The sequence below is a fragment of the Lepus europaeus genome, chromosome 14 (assembly GCF_033115175.1).
Source record: "Lepus europaeus isolate LE1 chromosome 14, mLepTim1.pri, whole genome shotgun sequence".
In the NCBI taxonomy this organism is placed as follows: Eukaryota; Metazoa; Chordata; class Mammalia; order Lagomorpha; family Leporidae; genus Lepus; species Lepus europaeus.
Genome location: NC_084840.1, coordinates 60269382 through 60286795, shown reverse-complemented (window position 1 = coordinate 60286795; position 17414 = coordinate 60269382). Strand labels below are relative to the sequence as shown.

At 44.7% G+C, this 17414-nt stretch overlaps 1 protein-coding gene and 1 pseudogene across 1 annotated transcript in view; both read left to right on the top strand.

The window, feature by feature from the left end:
• Positions 1 to 17414, top strand: part of GPR137B (G protein-coupled receptor 137B) — a 54765-nt gene that overhangs the window by 29540 nt on the left and 7811 nt on the right. The window contains 4 exon segments of the mRNA XM_062210695.1: positions 1071 to 1293; positions 3151 to 3300; positions 8317 to 8445; positions 15035 to 15159. Of these exon segments, the coding sequence (XP_062066679.1) occupies positions 1071 to 1293; positions 3151 to 3300; positions 8317 to 8445; positions 15035 to 15159 (627 nt within the window).
• On the top strand, positions 5817 to 7574 carry LOC133773351 (small ribosomal subunit protein eS1-like; annotated as a pseudogene).

Below are 17414 nucleotides of genomic sequence, written 5' to 3'. Positions count from 1 at the left end.
GTCTTGCATAGACCTTACACAGGTCCCTTGGGAAGCCTGGAGCTCTGAGAAGCTACAGGTTAACAATGGCCAGTGAAATCAATAGTTGATACCTGTTTAGCTCGCAACCATTGCTTTGGCAGATTGCTTTTAAAGATTTTTTATTTATTTGAAAGGCAGAGTTACAGAAAGTGGAGAGAGAGAAGAAAGAAATCAGTCAGTCTTCCTTCACTGGTTCATTCCCAAAATGGCCACAATGGCTGGGGCTGGGCCAGGCCGAAGCCAGGAGCCAGGAGCTTCTTCCAGATTGCCCATATATGGGTACAGGGGCTCAAGCACTTAGACCATCTTCCTCTGTTTTCCCAAGTGCATTAGCAGGGAGTTGGATTGGAAATGGAACAGCTGGGAATCAAACCCGTGCCCACATTGCATGCTGCCATTACAGGAGGCAGCTTAACCCTCTAAGCCACAATGTTGGCCCCCTACTGTGGCAGATTTTTCACCACAGTCATCCCTTCTACAGTAGCGAGTGTTCCCGGACTGTACTTTATTAATGATGTTTTGGGGTAAAATGCACTGTACATTATATAGACACAGTTGTCCCCTGATATCTGTGGGGGCCTGGTTCTAAGACACCCTAAAAGCCTTGGGTGCCAAAATCCATGGATTCCCAAGTCCCTTACATAAAATGATAGAGTATTTGCATATAATCTATGCACATCCTCCCATGTGCTTATAATACCTAACACAATGCAAATGGTGTGTAAATCATTGCTATAATGTATTCTTTAGGGAAAAATGACAGACATGATAGTCTGCATGCTTCAGACCGATGTATTTTTTTCCCCCAACTCTTTTCAATTCACAGTCAGTTGAACCCAGGGACCTTCCTGAGGCACAGTTTGTGGTCAGTCTGTAATTAGAATCTGGGAACATCCACTGCCAGGGTCCAGGCTCTTCAATCTTGCAACCTTTGCCATGCTTGCTTCTTGCATGTAAGCAGCACACAGCACGTCTCCTTCTAGACTGCCCGGAATCTGCAGGCAGCACGCAGAGAATGGTGCCTTCAATTTCCCTCCCGTCCTTTCCAGGCTGCCCCTCTACCTGGCCTCGCTCGTCATCAGCCTCGTCTTCCTCCTGGTGAATCTGACCTGCGCTGTGCTGGTGAAGACAGGAACCTGGGAGAGGAAGGTGATCGTCTCCGTGCGAGTGGCCATCAACGACACGCTGTTCGTGCTGTGTGCCGTCTCTCTCTCCGTCTGCCTCTACAAAATCTCCAAGATGTCCTTGGCCAACATTTACTTGGAGTCCAAGGTAGGGGGAGAAGTGGTCAAGATCCCTCCCACGAAACTTGTTGTCAAAATCCTGTCATTTCCTGGTTTGCAAGCAAACAAGACACAGCCTGTCTCCTTTGCATCTGACCTCCTATTAATGATTAGCTGAACTGTGAACGCCAAAACACAGCGGTATGGTGTTCATTGACCTTTGTGTTCCAGTAGGCTTCCATTCCAGATGGCCTAAAGGGTATGCACAACTACTGGCAGAGAGTAATGTCTCTGGCTTATACGTGCAATAATTTCACCTACATTTTAAAGGAGCCGCAGACTTGATTGTCCCCGTGTTAATGGCGAGCACGTATCTAGTGTTGACTGCATTCCAGGCACTGCGTGAGCCCTGTAAGTGTATAAACTAATGCATCCTCATGACTCCATGGGAGTAGGTAGTATTGTAATGTCTGCTTTATAGATAAGAACACGGAGGCACAAAGAGGCCAAGCTGCTGGCCCCAACTACTCGCTGGAAAGGTGAGATTCATGGCGGGCACCAGGCACCAGGGGCTGTGCCCTTCACCCCGTGGTACTGCTGTGGACCCGCCTTGAGGCTCATGCTGTGCTCCCCTTTCCTGTGCCCAGAATTACAAAGAAGGGCAAATTGGCAAATATGCTGTAGTACCTGGTTGATTCTGATCAGCCCAGTCTGCTGACTCTTCCTTCATTGATGCGATCCCAGCCTGAGCCCAGAGACCTGGGGTAGGAGCCAAGAGCAGCTCCCAGGGCCATCACTGGCTGGGGACCTGGTGCTTCCACCCTTTGCTTCCAGTTCCATTGTCTCTCTCTGCCTTGATTTCCTTACTTGTGAAACAGCTGAGTGAAATCTGCAGCTCCCGTGCTTCTAGAATTCAGTGGCTATGTGCCCCGTGGCCCAGCCCCTTGGCCACCCTTTGCCACGTGGTCCATCTGGCCGTCACATGTCAGAAGATGACAGACAGTCTCCCTCCTGTGATGATGTGTCTTCAGCAGTGATCAGCAGGTGAAATCTGTGCCTCTGCTTTCAGAAACAAAGACTTCATCAGGGCATCTGTGATTGAGATTAACTTGGAAATCCCAGAAATGACGGTGGCAGAGTAGTTTTTCATTGTTAAAATTTAGACTTGATTTTGCCTTATCTTTCTTTATTATGTTGGCTCCCCTCTTGGAGTTATTCAAGGCTTTTCAAAACAGAATTGCAGTTTTTAATGGAGGGATAAATCACGGATTGCCAAAATACCTTTTAGTTTACCCCTATGGCATACAGGCTAGCAAATTTCATTTTGGTGGCAAAATAAAAGAATATTTTGCATTTTTGGTTAATGATTTCCAAATACAAAACCCCAGAAAAAGTTTGTTTTCTGGTCACGTTAACTATCCATTTCTAGCTAGGGGGTCCTTTGCTTGACTTGGGAAACGGACAGTTTCATAAAGTAGAGCATTAACCACCGACCCCCCGGTAATTCAGGCCAGGACTGGTGTACTCTCAGCCCAGAGCTCCGTGGGCAGCATATCTGTCTCCCAGCCTCCGTCCCTCTGAGAGTGTTTGCTTAGCCCCCTGGGACACCGGCCTGGCCTGGGATCACCTGCCATGTGTACCAGCCAGAGCATCCTCTTGCCGCTGAGCAGTGGTGGTTAGAGGTTTAACAAAATCAGCCACCTGACCTCTGTTAAACATGGCTCCAAGCCACGTCCCAGGGTCTGTGATTATATGACAATAACCTAAAATTTCAGGAAGTGGGGTGCACGCCCTGAGGCCTGCGAGGAGTGTCACACGGAAGGTCCCGTGAGACTGCATTGCCCCCAAGATCGCAGGGGGCTCCCCAGGCCTAGTGGCCCACTCCTTCTGGCTTCCTCTTTTCCAGGGCTCCTCCGTGTGTCAAGTGACTGCCATCGGTGTCACCGTCATCCTGCTTTACACCTCCCGGGCCTGCTACAACCTGTTCATCCTTTCCTTTTCTCAGAACAAGAGCGTCCATTCCTTTGATTACGACTGGTACAACGTATCAGACCAGGTCAGTGGGGACTGTGCGCTTTGCAGCTTTCAGGGCAGCAGGCAGATGTGCGAGCTCCTTGTCCCTGCTGCTGCATGGCTGAGTGACCTTGGCAGAGTCACTTCCCTGTGTGGTATCTACATCCTCACGGGTCAGATGGGATCACAGCATCTGCCTAGGTCCCATGTCTGTCTTCTGAGAAAACTGGGGGAGTGTGTGTGTGTGTGAGTGTGTGTGTGTGTGTGTACTTTTTGTAGACATGCATACACACCCAGGGTACTTCAGAAAGTTCATGAAGAATGGAATTAAAGGTAAATTTATTTTGGTGCAAAAAATGTTTGAAATCCATATATGCAAAGGAGGGGTCCTTAAATTTTTGTGAAAATGGGGATTATGAAAAATGTACATAGATTTGAAAAGTTTTTTGTACCAAAAATAAACTTACTTTTAAAAAATATTTATTTATTTATTTGAAAGAGAAGGAGAGAGAGATTGTCCATCCACTGGTTTATCCCTCAAATAGCTGCAACAGCTAGGTCTGGAAGCTAAGAACCAGGAATTCTGTCTGGGTCTACCACCTAGGTGACAGGGGCCTAAGTACCTGGGCTGTGTTTCAGTGCCTTGCCAGATGCATTAGCAGGGAGTTGGGTCAGAAGCAAACTAGCTGGGACTCAAACTGGCACTTCAGTGTGGAATATAGCATCCCTAGTGGCAGCTCAACCCACTATACCACAATGCTGATCCCAAATTTATCTTTCTTTTTTTTTAAAAAAAGATTTATTTTATTTACTTGAAAGGCACAATTACAGAGACACACACAAACACACAGAGCGAGATCTTCCATCTGCCGGGTCACTCCCCAAATGGCCTCAACAGCCAGCGCTGGGCCAGACCAGAGCCAGGAGCTGCCTCCAGGTCTCCCATGTGGATGCAGGGGCCCAAGGATTTGGGCCATCCTCTGCTACCTTCCCAGGCACATTAACAGGGAGCTGGATTAGAAGTGGAGCAGCCAGGACTTGAACTGGTGACCATATGGGCTGCCAGTGTTGCAGGCAGAGACTTTACCCGCTATGCCATAATGCCATTCCCCCCCACACTAATCTTTTAATTCAGATTTTCCATGAACATTTTGAAGTACCATTAGATGTACAAATACATATGCAAATGTGCATATACACACTTCATTTCTTGCCACCATAGGGATTCTTGTCAAGCAGTACTTAAATCTTTTTAATGCTTCGATATAAATGTGAGATGGTATTTAAATGGTGAAATTTGCAGATTAGGTAAATTCTATTTAGGTTTCAGGAAATACATAAAACTATGACATTCCAGCAGATTTTATTTTAACGGAACATGTACACAGCATTTAGGAAAATCTAGGCAGAAGTGCCTGAGGATATTAAAGTTGTAGAAAAAGCTCATTGTACCAGTGGTCTCATGATTCTCTCTCTTAAAAATACACTTGTAAATTATAAAGCAGATGAAAGGGTAGTGAAATGTAATCAAGCATGCATGCTTAAAAAGCTGAAAATGAAAAATGAGACTGAACTAAAATAAAAAAGGTCATATGAACTCATTTGACAAATATCAACCTTTTTTGGTCTCAGGCATTGTGCAAAGTACTGGGAATAATAAAAAAAAAGAACAACTTATTCTTTGCCCTGTGGTAGTTCATGGACCATTGATGAAGAAAAGAGACATATGGATAAGGCATGAATTACATGTAATTTCTCTAATATGAATCCGCTGTATTGATTTGAAAAATATTGAATATCTAACTATATATGAGTATAGTCCACTTTAAAATTCCCAACAGTGGCAGGTTTGTGGTACAGTGGGTTAAGGCACTGCTTGGGTTTCTTGCATCCTGTATCAGAGTGCTGGCATCAAGTCCTCCCTCTGCTTTCAATCAAGCTTCTTGCTAATGCACCTGAGTGGCATCAGGTGCTGGCTCAAGTACTTGGGTCTCTGCCTGCACGTGGGAGACCTGAACACAGTTCTTAGCTCCTGGCTTCAGCCTGCCCTAGCCATAGCTATAGCAGGTATTTGGGGGAGTGGACCAAGGGATGAAAGCACTCTCTCTATATATATACATACTTCTGTGTGTTTGTTTCTCCTACTCTCTCTCTGCCTTTCAAGAATACGAACAAATCTTTAAAAAAAAAATTAAAAATTCCAACAGTGCTCAAAACTGAGCTGAATTAAGACAGTGGAAAAAAGGATGAAAGTTCTGATAATGAGCTAAACCTGTGGATACAGGTGACATTCACTAGGGGCACATGCAAAGTGTTCTAACTAGAAAGGATGAAAGCAACAGCAATAGGGGCCAGCTCTGGGGCGTACAAGTAAAGGTGCTCCCTGCAGAGCCGGAGCCCCATATGGGTGCCTGTTCAAGTCCCAGCTGCTCTCCTTGCTATCCAGCTCTCTGCTGTGGCCTGGAAAAGCAGTAGAAGATGGCCCAAGTCCTTTGGGCCCCTGCAGCCATGTGGGAGACCTGGAAGAAGCTCCTGGCTCTTTGGGTCAGACCAGCTCTGGCTGTTGCAGCCAGATCTGGGGAGTGAACCAGCAGATGGAAGACTTCTCTCTCTCTACTTCTGCCTCTGCCTCTCTGGATTCTGCCTTTCAAATAAATAAATCTTAAAAAAAAATAACAGCCAACCCAACTAAAACCACGGGTGCAGGATGGGAGCAGGTTGGACAAGGCACTGCTAATATGTGCACTTTCTGAGAAAATCAAGTACGTAAAAATCTAAACTTTTAATAATGATCAATTAGAGTTATTAATAATGCATAGAGGATCTGGTTTGTAATTGTTAACATATACATAAATGTATCTATTAAGAAGTGCATTCAGTGGCATTTTCACAGTGTCTTGCAGCCATCAGTATCATCATCTCTGGAGGTTTTTCTTCTTCCCAAACTGAAACTCTGGATCCAGCAAATGACAAGGATGTGGCTTTAACAAAATGATTATTTCAATTTTCCTTTCAGTTAAGAACTTATAATAATGGATTTAAAATATGACCGTACCCTTTTTGGCTCTCTGAGTACCACCATGGTGGTTGGCAAGAACAGGCGCCCTACAAAAGGCATCAAAAAGGGAGCCAAGAAGAAAGTGGTCGATCCATTTTCTGAGAAAGATTGGTATGGTAGGAAAGCACCTGCTATGTTCAATATAAGAAATACTGGGAAAACACTAGTCATGAGGACTGCAGAAACCAAAACCGCATCTGAGGGCCTCAAGGGTCATGTTTTTGAAGCAAGTTTTGCTGAAACACAGAATGGTGAAGCTGCATTTGGAAAATTCAGACTGATGACTGAGCATCTTCAGGGCAAAAACTGCCTAACTTGCACGGCATGGATGTCACCATGACAAAACGTGCTCCATGGTCCCCAGATGGCAGGCCACAGTTGAAGCTCACATTGATGTCAGGACTACCGATGGTTATCTTCATCTGTTCTCTGCTGACTTTACTAAAAAAAAATACAGCAATCAGATACAGAAGACTTCCTATGCTCAGCACCAACAAGTCTGACGAATCCGGAAGAAGATGATGGAAATCATGATACAGGAGGAACAAACAAAGGAGTTTAAAGAAGTGGTCATGGCCGGCGCTGTGGCGCAGCAGGTTAAAGCCCTGGCCTGAAGCGGTGGCATCCCATATAGGTGCCGGTTCTAGTCCTGGCTGCTCCTCTTCGATCCAGCTCTCTGCTACGGTCTGGGAAAGCAGTAGAAGATGGCCCAAGTCCTTGGGCCCCTGCACCCATGTGGGAGACCAGGAAGAAGCTCCTGGCTCCTGGCTTCGGATTGGCGCAGCTCTGGCTGTTGTGGCCATCTGGGGAATGAACTAGCAGATGGAACACCTCTCTCTCTCTCTCTCTCTCTCTCTCTCTCTCTCTCTCTGTCTCTGTCTCTGTCTCTACCTCTCTCTGTAACTCTTTCAAATAAATAAAATAAATCTTTATAAAAAAAATAAAGAAGTGGTCAATACATTGATTCGACAGCACTGAAAGACACAGAAAGCCTTGCCCACCTATTTATCCTCTCCATGATGTCTTCGTTAGAAAAGTGAAATTGCTAAAGAAGCCCAGGTTTGAATTGGGAAGACTCATGGAGCTTCATGGTGGCGTTCTGGAAAGCCACTGGGAATAAGACAGGTACTAAAGTTGAATGAGCTGATGGATATGAACCACCAGTCCAAGAACCTGTTTAAAATTTAGACTTTAATAGCCACAAAAAGTACTATATGTGAAAAAAAACCCACAGGGTTTTTTTTTTTTTTCCAGATTTTTTTTTTTTTTTTTTGAAAGAGTAAGAAGAGAGAAAGATTGATCTTCCATGTGCTGGTTCACTTCCCAAATGGGTTCTGTTTAGTGATGGGCCACTTAAAGTTTTGGCACATCCTCTTTGTTCCAGATGGTGACCTCTCTGATAGGGTTGTCCAAACCCAGCAGTGTGCCCTTTCTCAGCTGCCTTCTTTGAAAGGAAGGAGGGAACACAACTTCACCAGGCCCACTTGGCCAGCTCGCTGGGCCACAGCCAAATACCCTGCACTCTCAGGACTTTTTCACAGGAAGTTTTAAAGAGTCAAGAACATGACATGGTTTGTGTGAAGAGAAGGTTAGAAACTGGCATGCTTATCCTCAGGTCACAACTAAGGGAGACTAATTTTTGTTGCTGTCAAGAACTTAGGAGGAGGTGGTAAAGTAACATTCTCACTCTTCAGGTGTCGGAGGGAAAAAATCAACTTAGGTTTAAGGGAGAGGGAGGGAGTTTGGCCATAGGAAGAGTTTGGGGCAGTGACATAGTAACACGTTGGACATGGGGAGTTTCTTTGAATATTTAGGAAAAAAACTTGTCTACCCCACGTGGTTTAAAGACTGTGCCCCAAAACACACATGCCTGAGTTCTGGACCACTACTGCACCTGGTTTCGGGGGAAGGAAGCATTTCAAGTGAATCCACGTTCATGTTGGAATCAATTAGGACCTCTCTGCCGTGGTCTGTGACTCCCTTGCTCCCTGTCTTTCACAGGCAGATCTGAAGAACCAGCTGGGAGATGCCGGATACGTAGTGTTTGGAGTGGTGCTTTTCCTGTGGGAGCTCTTACCCACCACCTTGGTAGTCTACTTCTTCCGAGTTAGGAATCCTACAAAGGACCTCGTGAGTATTTTATATTTGCAGCAAATACCTCCTAATTCTGTCATGAAACTTGGCAGTTAGCAGTTTTCTTAGCTTTTCAATAGGGAAGAGGGCCTCTTCCATCCTTTCGTTTTTTTGTTGTTATTTTTTATTTTTTTTGACAGATAGTTAGAGAGAGAGAGAGAAAGGTCTTCCTTCCATTGGTTCACCCCCAAATGGCCACAGCGGCCGGAGCTACACCGATCCGAAGCCAGGAGCCAGGTGCTTCTCCTGGTCTCCCACGCGGGTGCAGGGCCCAAGCACTTGGGCCATCCTCCACTGCCTTCCCGGGCCATAGCAGAGAGCTGGACTGGAAGAGAAGCTACTGGGACAGAATCCGGTGCCCATATGGGATGTGGTGCCGTAGGTGGAGGATTAGCCTAGTGAGCCACGGCGCCGGCCCCCATCCTTTTGTGATAGCAATCATTCCCTTGGCTATTTTCTTGAGATTTTCTTTGTCTCTTACTTCTATTTTCAGGGTGATGTGTTTTTCAGTTTAGCTTTATTTTATAAAAGCTGTGATTTTACAAAAGAAATGAAAGCAGCTTGCATCCCAAGGTCTGGGGAAAAGTGAAGAACTTCTTTCCTTAATAAACACAGCTTCACTCCTATTTGAGCCTTGACTTGCTGTGAACCAAATGGGTAAGTTTTTCTTTTAGCAAAGGAAAATAAGAAAGAAAGGTAATTCCACTCCTACAGTATCCCAGATGGAAATTAGGGGATGGGAAGGTGGAGGAATAAAAATGTTGGGAAGGATGTGAAAGCCACTCCTCTGGTGGGTCACATTTCTACTCAACCAACTTTATCTAAATGCCTTCATGGGAGCAGAACAGAAAATGCAAAGCCAGGTACAGTTTACTCCAGAGCTTATTCGAGCCACAAAAACTAGAGGTAGGATTTTGACTCATTGATTGTGAAACCCAGAGAAAAGTATTATGAGTAGATTTGGGCTTGACCAGTGGGCCCTTGAACAGAGACTAGCAGTGGCCCAGGCTGAAGCCAAGATGAAATCCAGCACCGTTTTCTGGACGGCAGGGTCACATTCCTCCCTTTTCATTCTTTGTAGTGGTGGGTAGTATTCTCACATCCTTTCTGACTTTGCATGCATTGGGACTAGCTGGAGGCTTCAGAAAGTCAGACCTTGAATACGTCCTCGTGTCGCCAAAGAAACAAGGAAAAGGTGGCAGTGGGTTCTAGGCCGGGTCTGGTTGCCGTGTGTTTCTTCTCTGAAGAAAGAGAGCTGAAGTTTCTGGCAACCTCAGTTGTTCTGAGCAAAACTCCCAGTGCTCATTGAGGCCTTCGCTGGGCTCTCATCACTACTTGGTTTTCATCATTTAGAGCTGCGTTATTCCAGTCTGTTGGAACTACACTCCCTAAACCAAGGCAGTCTGAGGGAGAGATTACACAAGGAGTCTTCAAAAAGTCATGGAAAACACATACTATGAAAAAATGCATGTATTTCAATAATTTTGCACCAAAATAAGCATTTCTTAATTCCATTTTCCATAAACTTTTTGAAGTATCCTTAAGTATCTCAATCCCTAGGGGGTGACAGATTAATGTGATGCCGTTCAAAGCACTGTTTTATTAAATGCATGCAGAATAACACTTATAGTCTAATTCATACTATTGAATCTCATTATTCAGAGAAACATGTCATCCTTCAGACATTCTTATGTACGGACTTATATGGCTACTGGGTTTGAATGGATCTACTGTTTATGGTGTTATTAAAAGCAGTGGCCCTCAATTTTTTTGATTAGAGGATACTTTATACTCAAATTATTGATGACCCCCAAAAGTGTTTCTCTGGAGGCTATGTATGTGAGTGTATCACATTAGAAACTAAAACAGAAATTTAAAAATATTTTGTCATTAAAAATAATAAGCTATTACATATTACCCTAAAATTTCTATGAAAAATAACTAATTTTCCAAAACAACGTAAGTTAGTATGAAAATGATATTGTTTCAAAATTTTGTGTATCTTTTTACTATTTGGCTAAAGAGAAGATAACTGGATTCTCCTGACTCTGCACCCAGTCTGTCATGGTATGTTACTGGTGTTGAAGTATATGAAGAAAATCTAGCTTCATACACAGTTGCAAGAAAGAATGTTTTAATAGCCTCCTAACATAATTCTTTTACACCACACCCATCAACAAATGTGGTTTCCTTAAAAGTTAGTTACAATATGGAATCTAAAATCATATTGATAAACTTTCTAGATTGTTTGATTGATTAAACTCCATTGGGTTATATTGTACATTGAATTGACCTTTTACCTATGCATGGTTTTATAATAGCATGCATTGGTCATTTGGAAAATAGTAGGTTACTGAATTTGGTGGATCTTCCAAATGCTTTCATTATACAACACTCCCATCCCCCAATCTCAATCAGTGTCACCACAGTCTCATCAGAAAATTCTTTATATATTGGAAGCTGTCAGGGTCGTGGTAGTGTGTGCAGGTTTTCTTTTTTTTTTTTTTTAAAAAAGATTTTATTTATTTGAAAGACAGAGTTACAGAGAGAGGTAGAGACAGAGAGGTCTTCCATCTGTTGGTTCACTCCCCAGATGGCCGCAAAGGCCAGAGCTGCGCCGATCGGAAGCCAGGAGCGTCTTCCGTGTTTCCCACAAGGGTACACAAGGGCTTGGGCCATCTTCTGCTGTCCCAGGCCACAGCAGAGAGCTGGATCGGAAGTGGAGCAGCCGGGACTAGAACTGGCGCCCATATGAGATGCCGGTGCTTCAGGCCAGGACTTTAACCCGCTGTGCCACAGTGCCAGCCCTGTGTGTGCAGGTTTTCTAAACCTTTACTTTTTGCTCAAAAGCTCAAATCTAATCAGTGGTAACAAATGCTGTCATTCATTTTCCTTGAAGTGACAGCTCATTTCATTCATGTTTGAAAAAGTGTCTGCCAGTTACCCAAGTCTGAATAATTATGGTTAGTCTAAGTAAAGATACAGTTGCATGAAATAAGGAACAACTCAGTTGTAGAAGCTGTTCTCAAACAGCCATCTTACAGCAGAAGTGCTTTATGCAGAATTCCATTGTTAAATAATTAATTAAAAAGATGGGCTCAGAGGTTGAGATTTAATGAAATTAATTTTATTGCTTATTCAAGGACACTCTTAAGTAAAGCTGTCTTCTCTTTGAAACTGTATGTGCTGGTGAAAAAAATAAGTAACTGCTAGCACAGTTGGTGCCCCTGCTTGGATCTGTGCTAAAGCAGCAGAGTTTTACTCATCATCATTTGCGCAAATGTTGACAGGGTAGAAGTCTTACTCTTTGTGAACAGTTCCGACTTTATCCCTGAAAGGACTGCAAGGACTTCTGAGGGTCTCTGGAACACACTGATAACTGCCCGTCTACAGTAGTGTATTACCGAATTAAAATGGTCCATTTTGCCCTGAAGGATATTTTTATCTCATTTATGATGGAGTGAATTCAGTGTGAGGGATACATCATACATCATCATTAATTAAAGACATTTTCCCATTTGCATATTACTTTCGTGAAGGAACTCATTAGCAGGTTATTTGGATTAACAAATTGTATTGAAACTAGGTGGTCATAAAATATCCTTGGGCAAGACTGGCAGAGTGTATATTATTGTGGCATAAAGAATTTGGTAAACATAGCTAACAATTATGTAGCATCTAAGCATGTTAGATACTTCTAAGCACTTTATTTTATTTTTATTATTTATTTGACAGAGAGTTACAGACAGTGAGAGAGACAGACAGAAAGGTCTTCCTTCCATTGGTTCACTCTCCAATTGGTCGCAACAGCCAGAGCTGGGCCGATCCGAAGCCAGGAGCCAGGAGCTTCCTCCTGGTCTCCCATGTGGGTGCAGGGCCCAAGTACTTGGGCCATCCTCCACTGCCTTCCCAGGCCACAGCAGAGAACTGGACTGGAAGAGGAGCAACCAGGACTAGAACAGGTGCCCATATGGGATGCCAGCACCACAGGCGGAGGATTAACCTAGTGCGCCATGGCGCTGGCCCCTCTAAGCACGTTAAATAGGTTTTTTTAATCCTGACAATATTCCTATAAAGTAGAAACTGTTATTGTACCCATTCTTAGATGAGGAAGCAGAGCTTAATGTCCTGTGGCTGGCAGAGACACAACCAGGATTCAGACCAAGGCAGTGTGGCACCAGAGTTCATGATTTAATCACTGTTACAAAGGTGGCTTTCTCTGGCATCATACAGTTTGGAGGAGAAAGTTTAGCTTATAGTCTACATGACTTAGTTCTATTTCTCTCTCTCTCTATCACCTGTATAATTGCTGGAGAAAAACCTTTCTTTCTTTCTTTCCTTATGGGGAAATTTATAATGCAGCTCCTACACATTGGCTTTGAAGGGCACACTGCAGGTGGGGTATTTCTTGAAAATGTTATCTACCATATGTATTCAGAATTCATTTGGTAAAACAAGTCTTTAAACTCAGCCTCACTAGAGAGCCACACTGCAGATGCATGTAACAGTATGTTCAAAGCTTGGCTCTCTCCATCCACATCAGAATCCTGCAAAGGGCTTCATGCAACTGTACATTCCTAGACCACGTTCAGGACCCAGATCAGAATCTCTGGGGTAGGTTCTGGGAATGCACATTTTTAACAAGCACCCCAGATAACTTGAATGCACTATGAAATTTGAGAGTTTTTTTTTAAAGATTTATTTATTCATTTGAAAAGCAGAATTACAGAGAGGCAGAGGCAGGCAGGGAGAGAGGGAGAGGGAGAGGGAGAGGGAGAGAGAGAGAGAGAGAGAGAGAGAGAGAGAGGTCTTTCATATGCTAGTTCACTCCCCAGATGGCTGCAATGGCCAGAACTGGGCCAGGTCAAACCCAGGAGCCAGGAGCTTCTTCTGGGTCTCCCACGCAGGTGCAGGGGCCCAAGGACTTGGGCCATCTTCCACTGCTTTCCCAGGCCACAGCAGAGAGCTGGATCTGAAGTGGAGCAGCTGGGAATCGAACCAGTGCCCATATGGGATGCCGGCACTGCAGGCAGTAGCCGTACCCGCCACACCACAATGTTGGCTTCTCTTTTCCCTTTCTAAACTGGGTTAACTTTTTATGACTTAATTTTAACAGTTCTTTTAGATATGCCAGATACATGATTTGTAAATCTTCTCTTCCATTCTGTGGCTGTCTTTTTACTTTCTTGATGGTAACCTTTGAAGCACATTTTAAATTTTGATGAGGTCTAGCCTATGTTGTTGCTCATGCATTTTGGTGTCACATCTAAGAATCTCCTGCCAGATCCTGTACTTGTCCATGAAAACTTGCCCCGATATTTTCTTCTAAGTTTCATATTTTGTGGGTCTTAAAAGCCTATTTTGAATTTTTTAAGATTTTCTTATTTATTATTTGAAAGGCAGAGTTACAGAGAGGAGAGAGAGAGAGAGAAAGGGAGGGGGAGAGGGAGAGAGAGAGAGATCTTCCATCCACTGGTGTTCACTCCTCAAATGGCTGCAACTGCCAGAGCTGGGCCAATCCGAAGTCAAGAGCCAGGAGCTTTTTCTGGGTCTCCCATGCAGGTACAGGGGCCCAAGCTCTTGAGCCATCTTCCACTGCTTTCCCAGGCCATAGCAGGGAGCTGGATTACAAGTGGAGTAGCCAGGACTGAAACTGGCGCCCATATGGGATGCCAGGACTGCAGGCGGCAGCTTTACCTGCTATTCCACAACGCCAGTACATGGTGTAAGGATAGGATCCAACTTCATTCTTATGTATGAGGTTCATAGACATTTTTGAGTAAATTTTAAGGCATCTCACCTCGTATAAGTTCCCCTTTGTTCCTTGCATTTGGTTAATCTGGGAAAAGCAGGAACTCACCTATCATTTTGCATCTTATGGCAACTTCATTTCAAACACTGTTGGTTGCCGTTTCAAAAAGCCGCACTAGTGATATATACACGGATTTCAAATGCTGTGCCAGAATCATTTTATTTTAAAGTCTAGTTCTGATCATCTGTTTATATGACTCTTTCCTGCCACGGGGGACTTGACTTTTTTAGCAGTTGCTGGCAGAGCCGCAGCAGTTGCCCCAGGACAGGTGTGACCTTGAAAGCAGGCAAGAACATCTGTGGTTTACTTGAGACCAGTCATTGGAAACTTTTTGAGAGGAGCTCAGGGTGCACAGGCAGGATGAAATGATGATAGAGGCAGGAGAGGAAAGCAGGATGAGAAAAATGTCCCAAAGGATTTCAACATCATTATTGTAGTGCTCTGAATGCCCACAGGATACAGATTTATATAAAACGGGGCTACTTTAGTTTGGCTCATTTGAGAATTGTCTGGCGTTTCAGTAAAAGACTGAAATGAGGATGATTCCCTGTTACAAGATGGGGATAGAAGATTTTGTCAGTACAGAAAAAGGGAAAGGTTAATCTCTCTTCAACACAGAAACAACCGAAATGAACATTGCAGCCAAACAGGTGCAGCCCACAGCCAGAGGAGGAAAGTATCTTTAGTCTTCTGCAAGAAAGATCATATGACAGTCTTCGTCATGTAAGAGGCACAGTGTCTGCAGGTATGCTGAATGATTACCTGTCTTCGTAGACCAACCCTGGAATGGTCCCCAGCCACGGGTTCAGCCCCAGATCTTATTTCTTCGACAACCCTCGACGATATGACAGTGATGATGATCTTGCCTGGAACATCGCCCCTCAGGGACTTCAGGGAAGGTAAGACCTTAAGTCACGTTAGAGAAGCCTTGTTCAGGAAGGAGAGGGCTGTATCAAGGCAGTTGACTGATGAAAACTAAAACTCCTGCATAAAAACCCTGCATCTGGAGGTAGTCTGAGGTCTGAGACTGGTTGGCTACAGTGTATCAGTTTACTCAGGTGAAGCATTTCTGAATGGGATAGGACTGATACTGAAATTTCAATAACCCCATGGCATTATACAGTGTCCCCTAAATAATATTCTGTGAAGTTCTATTTTCTTTTTTTTTTTTTTACAGGCAGAGTTAGTGAGAGCGACAGACAGAGAGAAAGGTCTTCCCTTTGGTTCACCCCCAAAATGGCCGCTACGGCCAGCACGCTGTGCCGATCTGAAGCCAGGAGCCAGGTGCTTCCTCCTGGTCTCCCATGCGGGTGCAGGGCCCAAGCACTTGGGCCATCCTCCCCTGCCTTCCCAGGCCACAGCAGAGAGCTGGACTTGGAAGAGGAGCAACCGGGACTAGAACCCAGGGTGCCGGCGCCGCAGGCGGAGGATTAGCCAAGTGAGCCGCGGCGCTGGCCAAGTTCTATTTTCTTAATAGCTATACCACAAAGAAGGAAATGATGACTTGAAAAGAAAATCACCATTTTTTTAGATTGCAGGATTTCTCCAAGCCTGTAATAGGATACTGTGCACTCTGACTCTCCAAGAGGGAAACAGAGCACTTGACCGTGCAGTCACACTGCGGAACATGATTTAGGAAATCCAGGCAGATGTCCTTAATCAGATGCTCTAAAGCCAGAGAGTAAATTCAAATAGTATTCTTTTATTGGATGAAATTTTCAATTTTTAATGTCAGTTCTTAATTGAATATTTCATTTAAATGAAGTGTATTTGTTTCAGTCTTTAGATGACTAAGAAATATTACATGGCACCTACTGTGCGTTTCCCACTCTTTTAAGAGGTTCACAAGCATTTTACTCTTCATGAGACTCCTGTGAAGTCAGAACTTCAGGCATCACATCTCAGATGAAACCAGGGCATCTGGAGGTTGGGGGACTTGCACCCGGTCGCACAGCTAGTCAGTGCTTAGGCTGGGACCCAGCACAGGCAGCCTCATTTCAAGCCATGCTAAGAGTTTATGAATCAGTACCCCATCTCCTAGTCTCACTTATGCTTATGCTCTGCTCTCCTTTGGGTTTTAACAGCATCTCCTTCCTTGAAAATCTACTTGCAGATTTGGGCCAGAATATTTTGAGTAGGGCAGTTAAATAAAGAGCTCAAACCAGCATACACAGAGTGTGCAAGACAGTAAATGAGCTCCCAATTCAGCCTCCATCAGTCACTTTTCAGTGAGTTGGGAAGGCAAATAGAAACAGGAGGGAAGTACCCGAGGATGTGAGACTAACTACAACCACAGCACTCACCCATCCAGCAGTGGAGATTTGCTTATTTTGGCCACTGCATGGTCTAAAAACAGGGAGGTGTGAGCTATTGGGATCCCCATCCCATTTATTCTTTTCTTTTTTTAAAAAATTTTCTTGTTATTTATTTGAAAGAGTTAGAGACAGAGAATTATCTTCTACCTACTAGTTCACTCCCCAGACAGCTGCACAAGCCAAGGCTGGGCCAGGCTGAAACCAGAAGTCAGGAGCTTATTCTATTCTCCCATGTTGTGGAAGGGGCGTAAGGACTGGGCCATTTTCCACTGCTTTCTCAGGCCATCGGTAGGGAGCTACATTGCAAGTGGAGCAGCTAGGACACGAACCCACCAGTGCCCAAATGGCAGCTTAATCTGCTATGTCACAACACGTTCCACCCCTTCTTTAGCCTGAGTGCTTCAGCCACACATGACTGCAGGGATCAGACGCCTTCTGATTCCATCTGTGAACCTGGGCCTGTAAGGTCAGCAAGGCCAGCCGAGCCTAAAGGACTGACCTGGTGCCTGCCAGGCCCCCTCTCTTGCTTGTCATCCCAGGACTCCTGTTGCAGGGAAAGGGGGCTCCCTAGAAGGGGGGCACTTACGCAGTCCTTTCACTTACGTTGTAATAGAAACCTTTCTCCGACGATGCAGCTCACTATGCTAATCCTCCGCCTGTAGTGCCAGCATCCCGGGTTCTAGTCCCGGTCGGGGCGCCAGTTCTGTCCCGGTTGCTCCTCTTCCAGTCCAGCTCTCTGCTGTGGTCCAGGAATGCAGTGGAGGATGGCCCAAGTGCTTGGGCCCTGCACCCGCATGGGAGACCAGGAGAAGCACCTGGCTCCTGGCTTTGGATCAGCA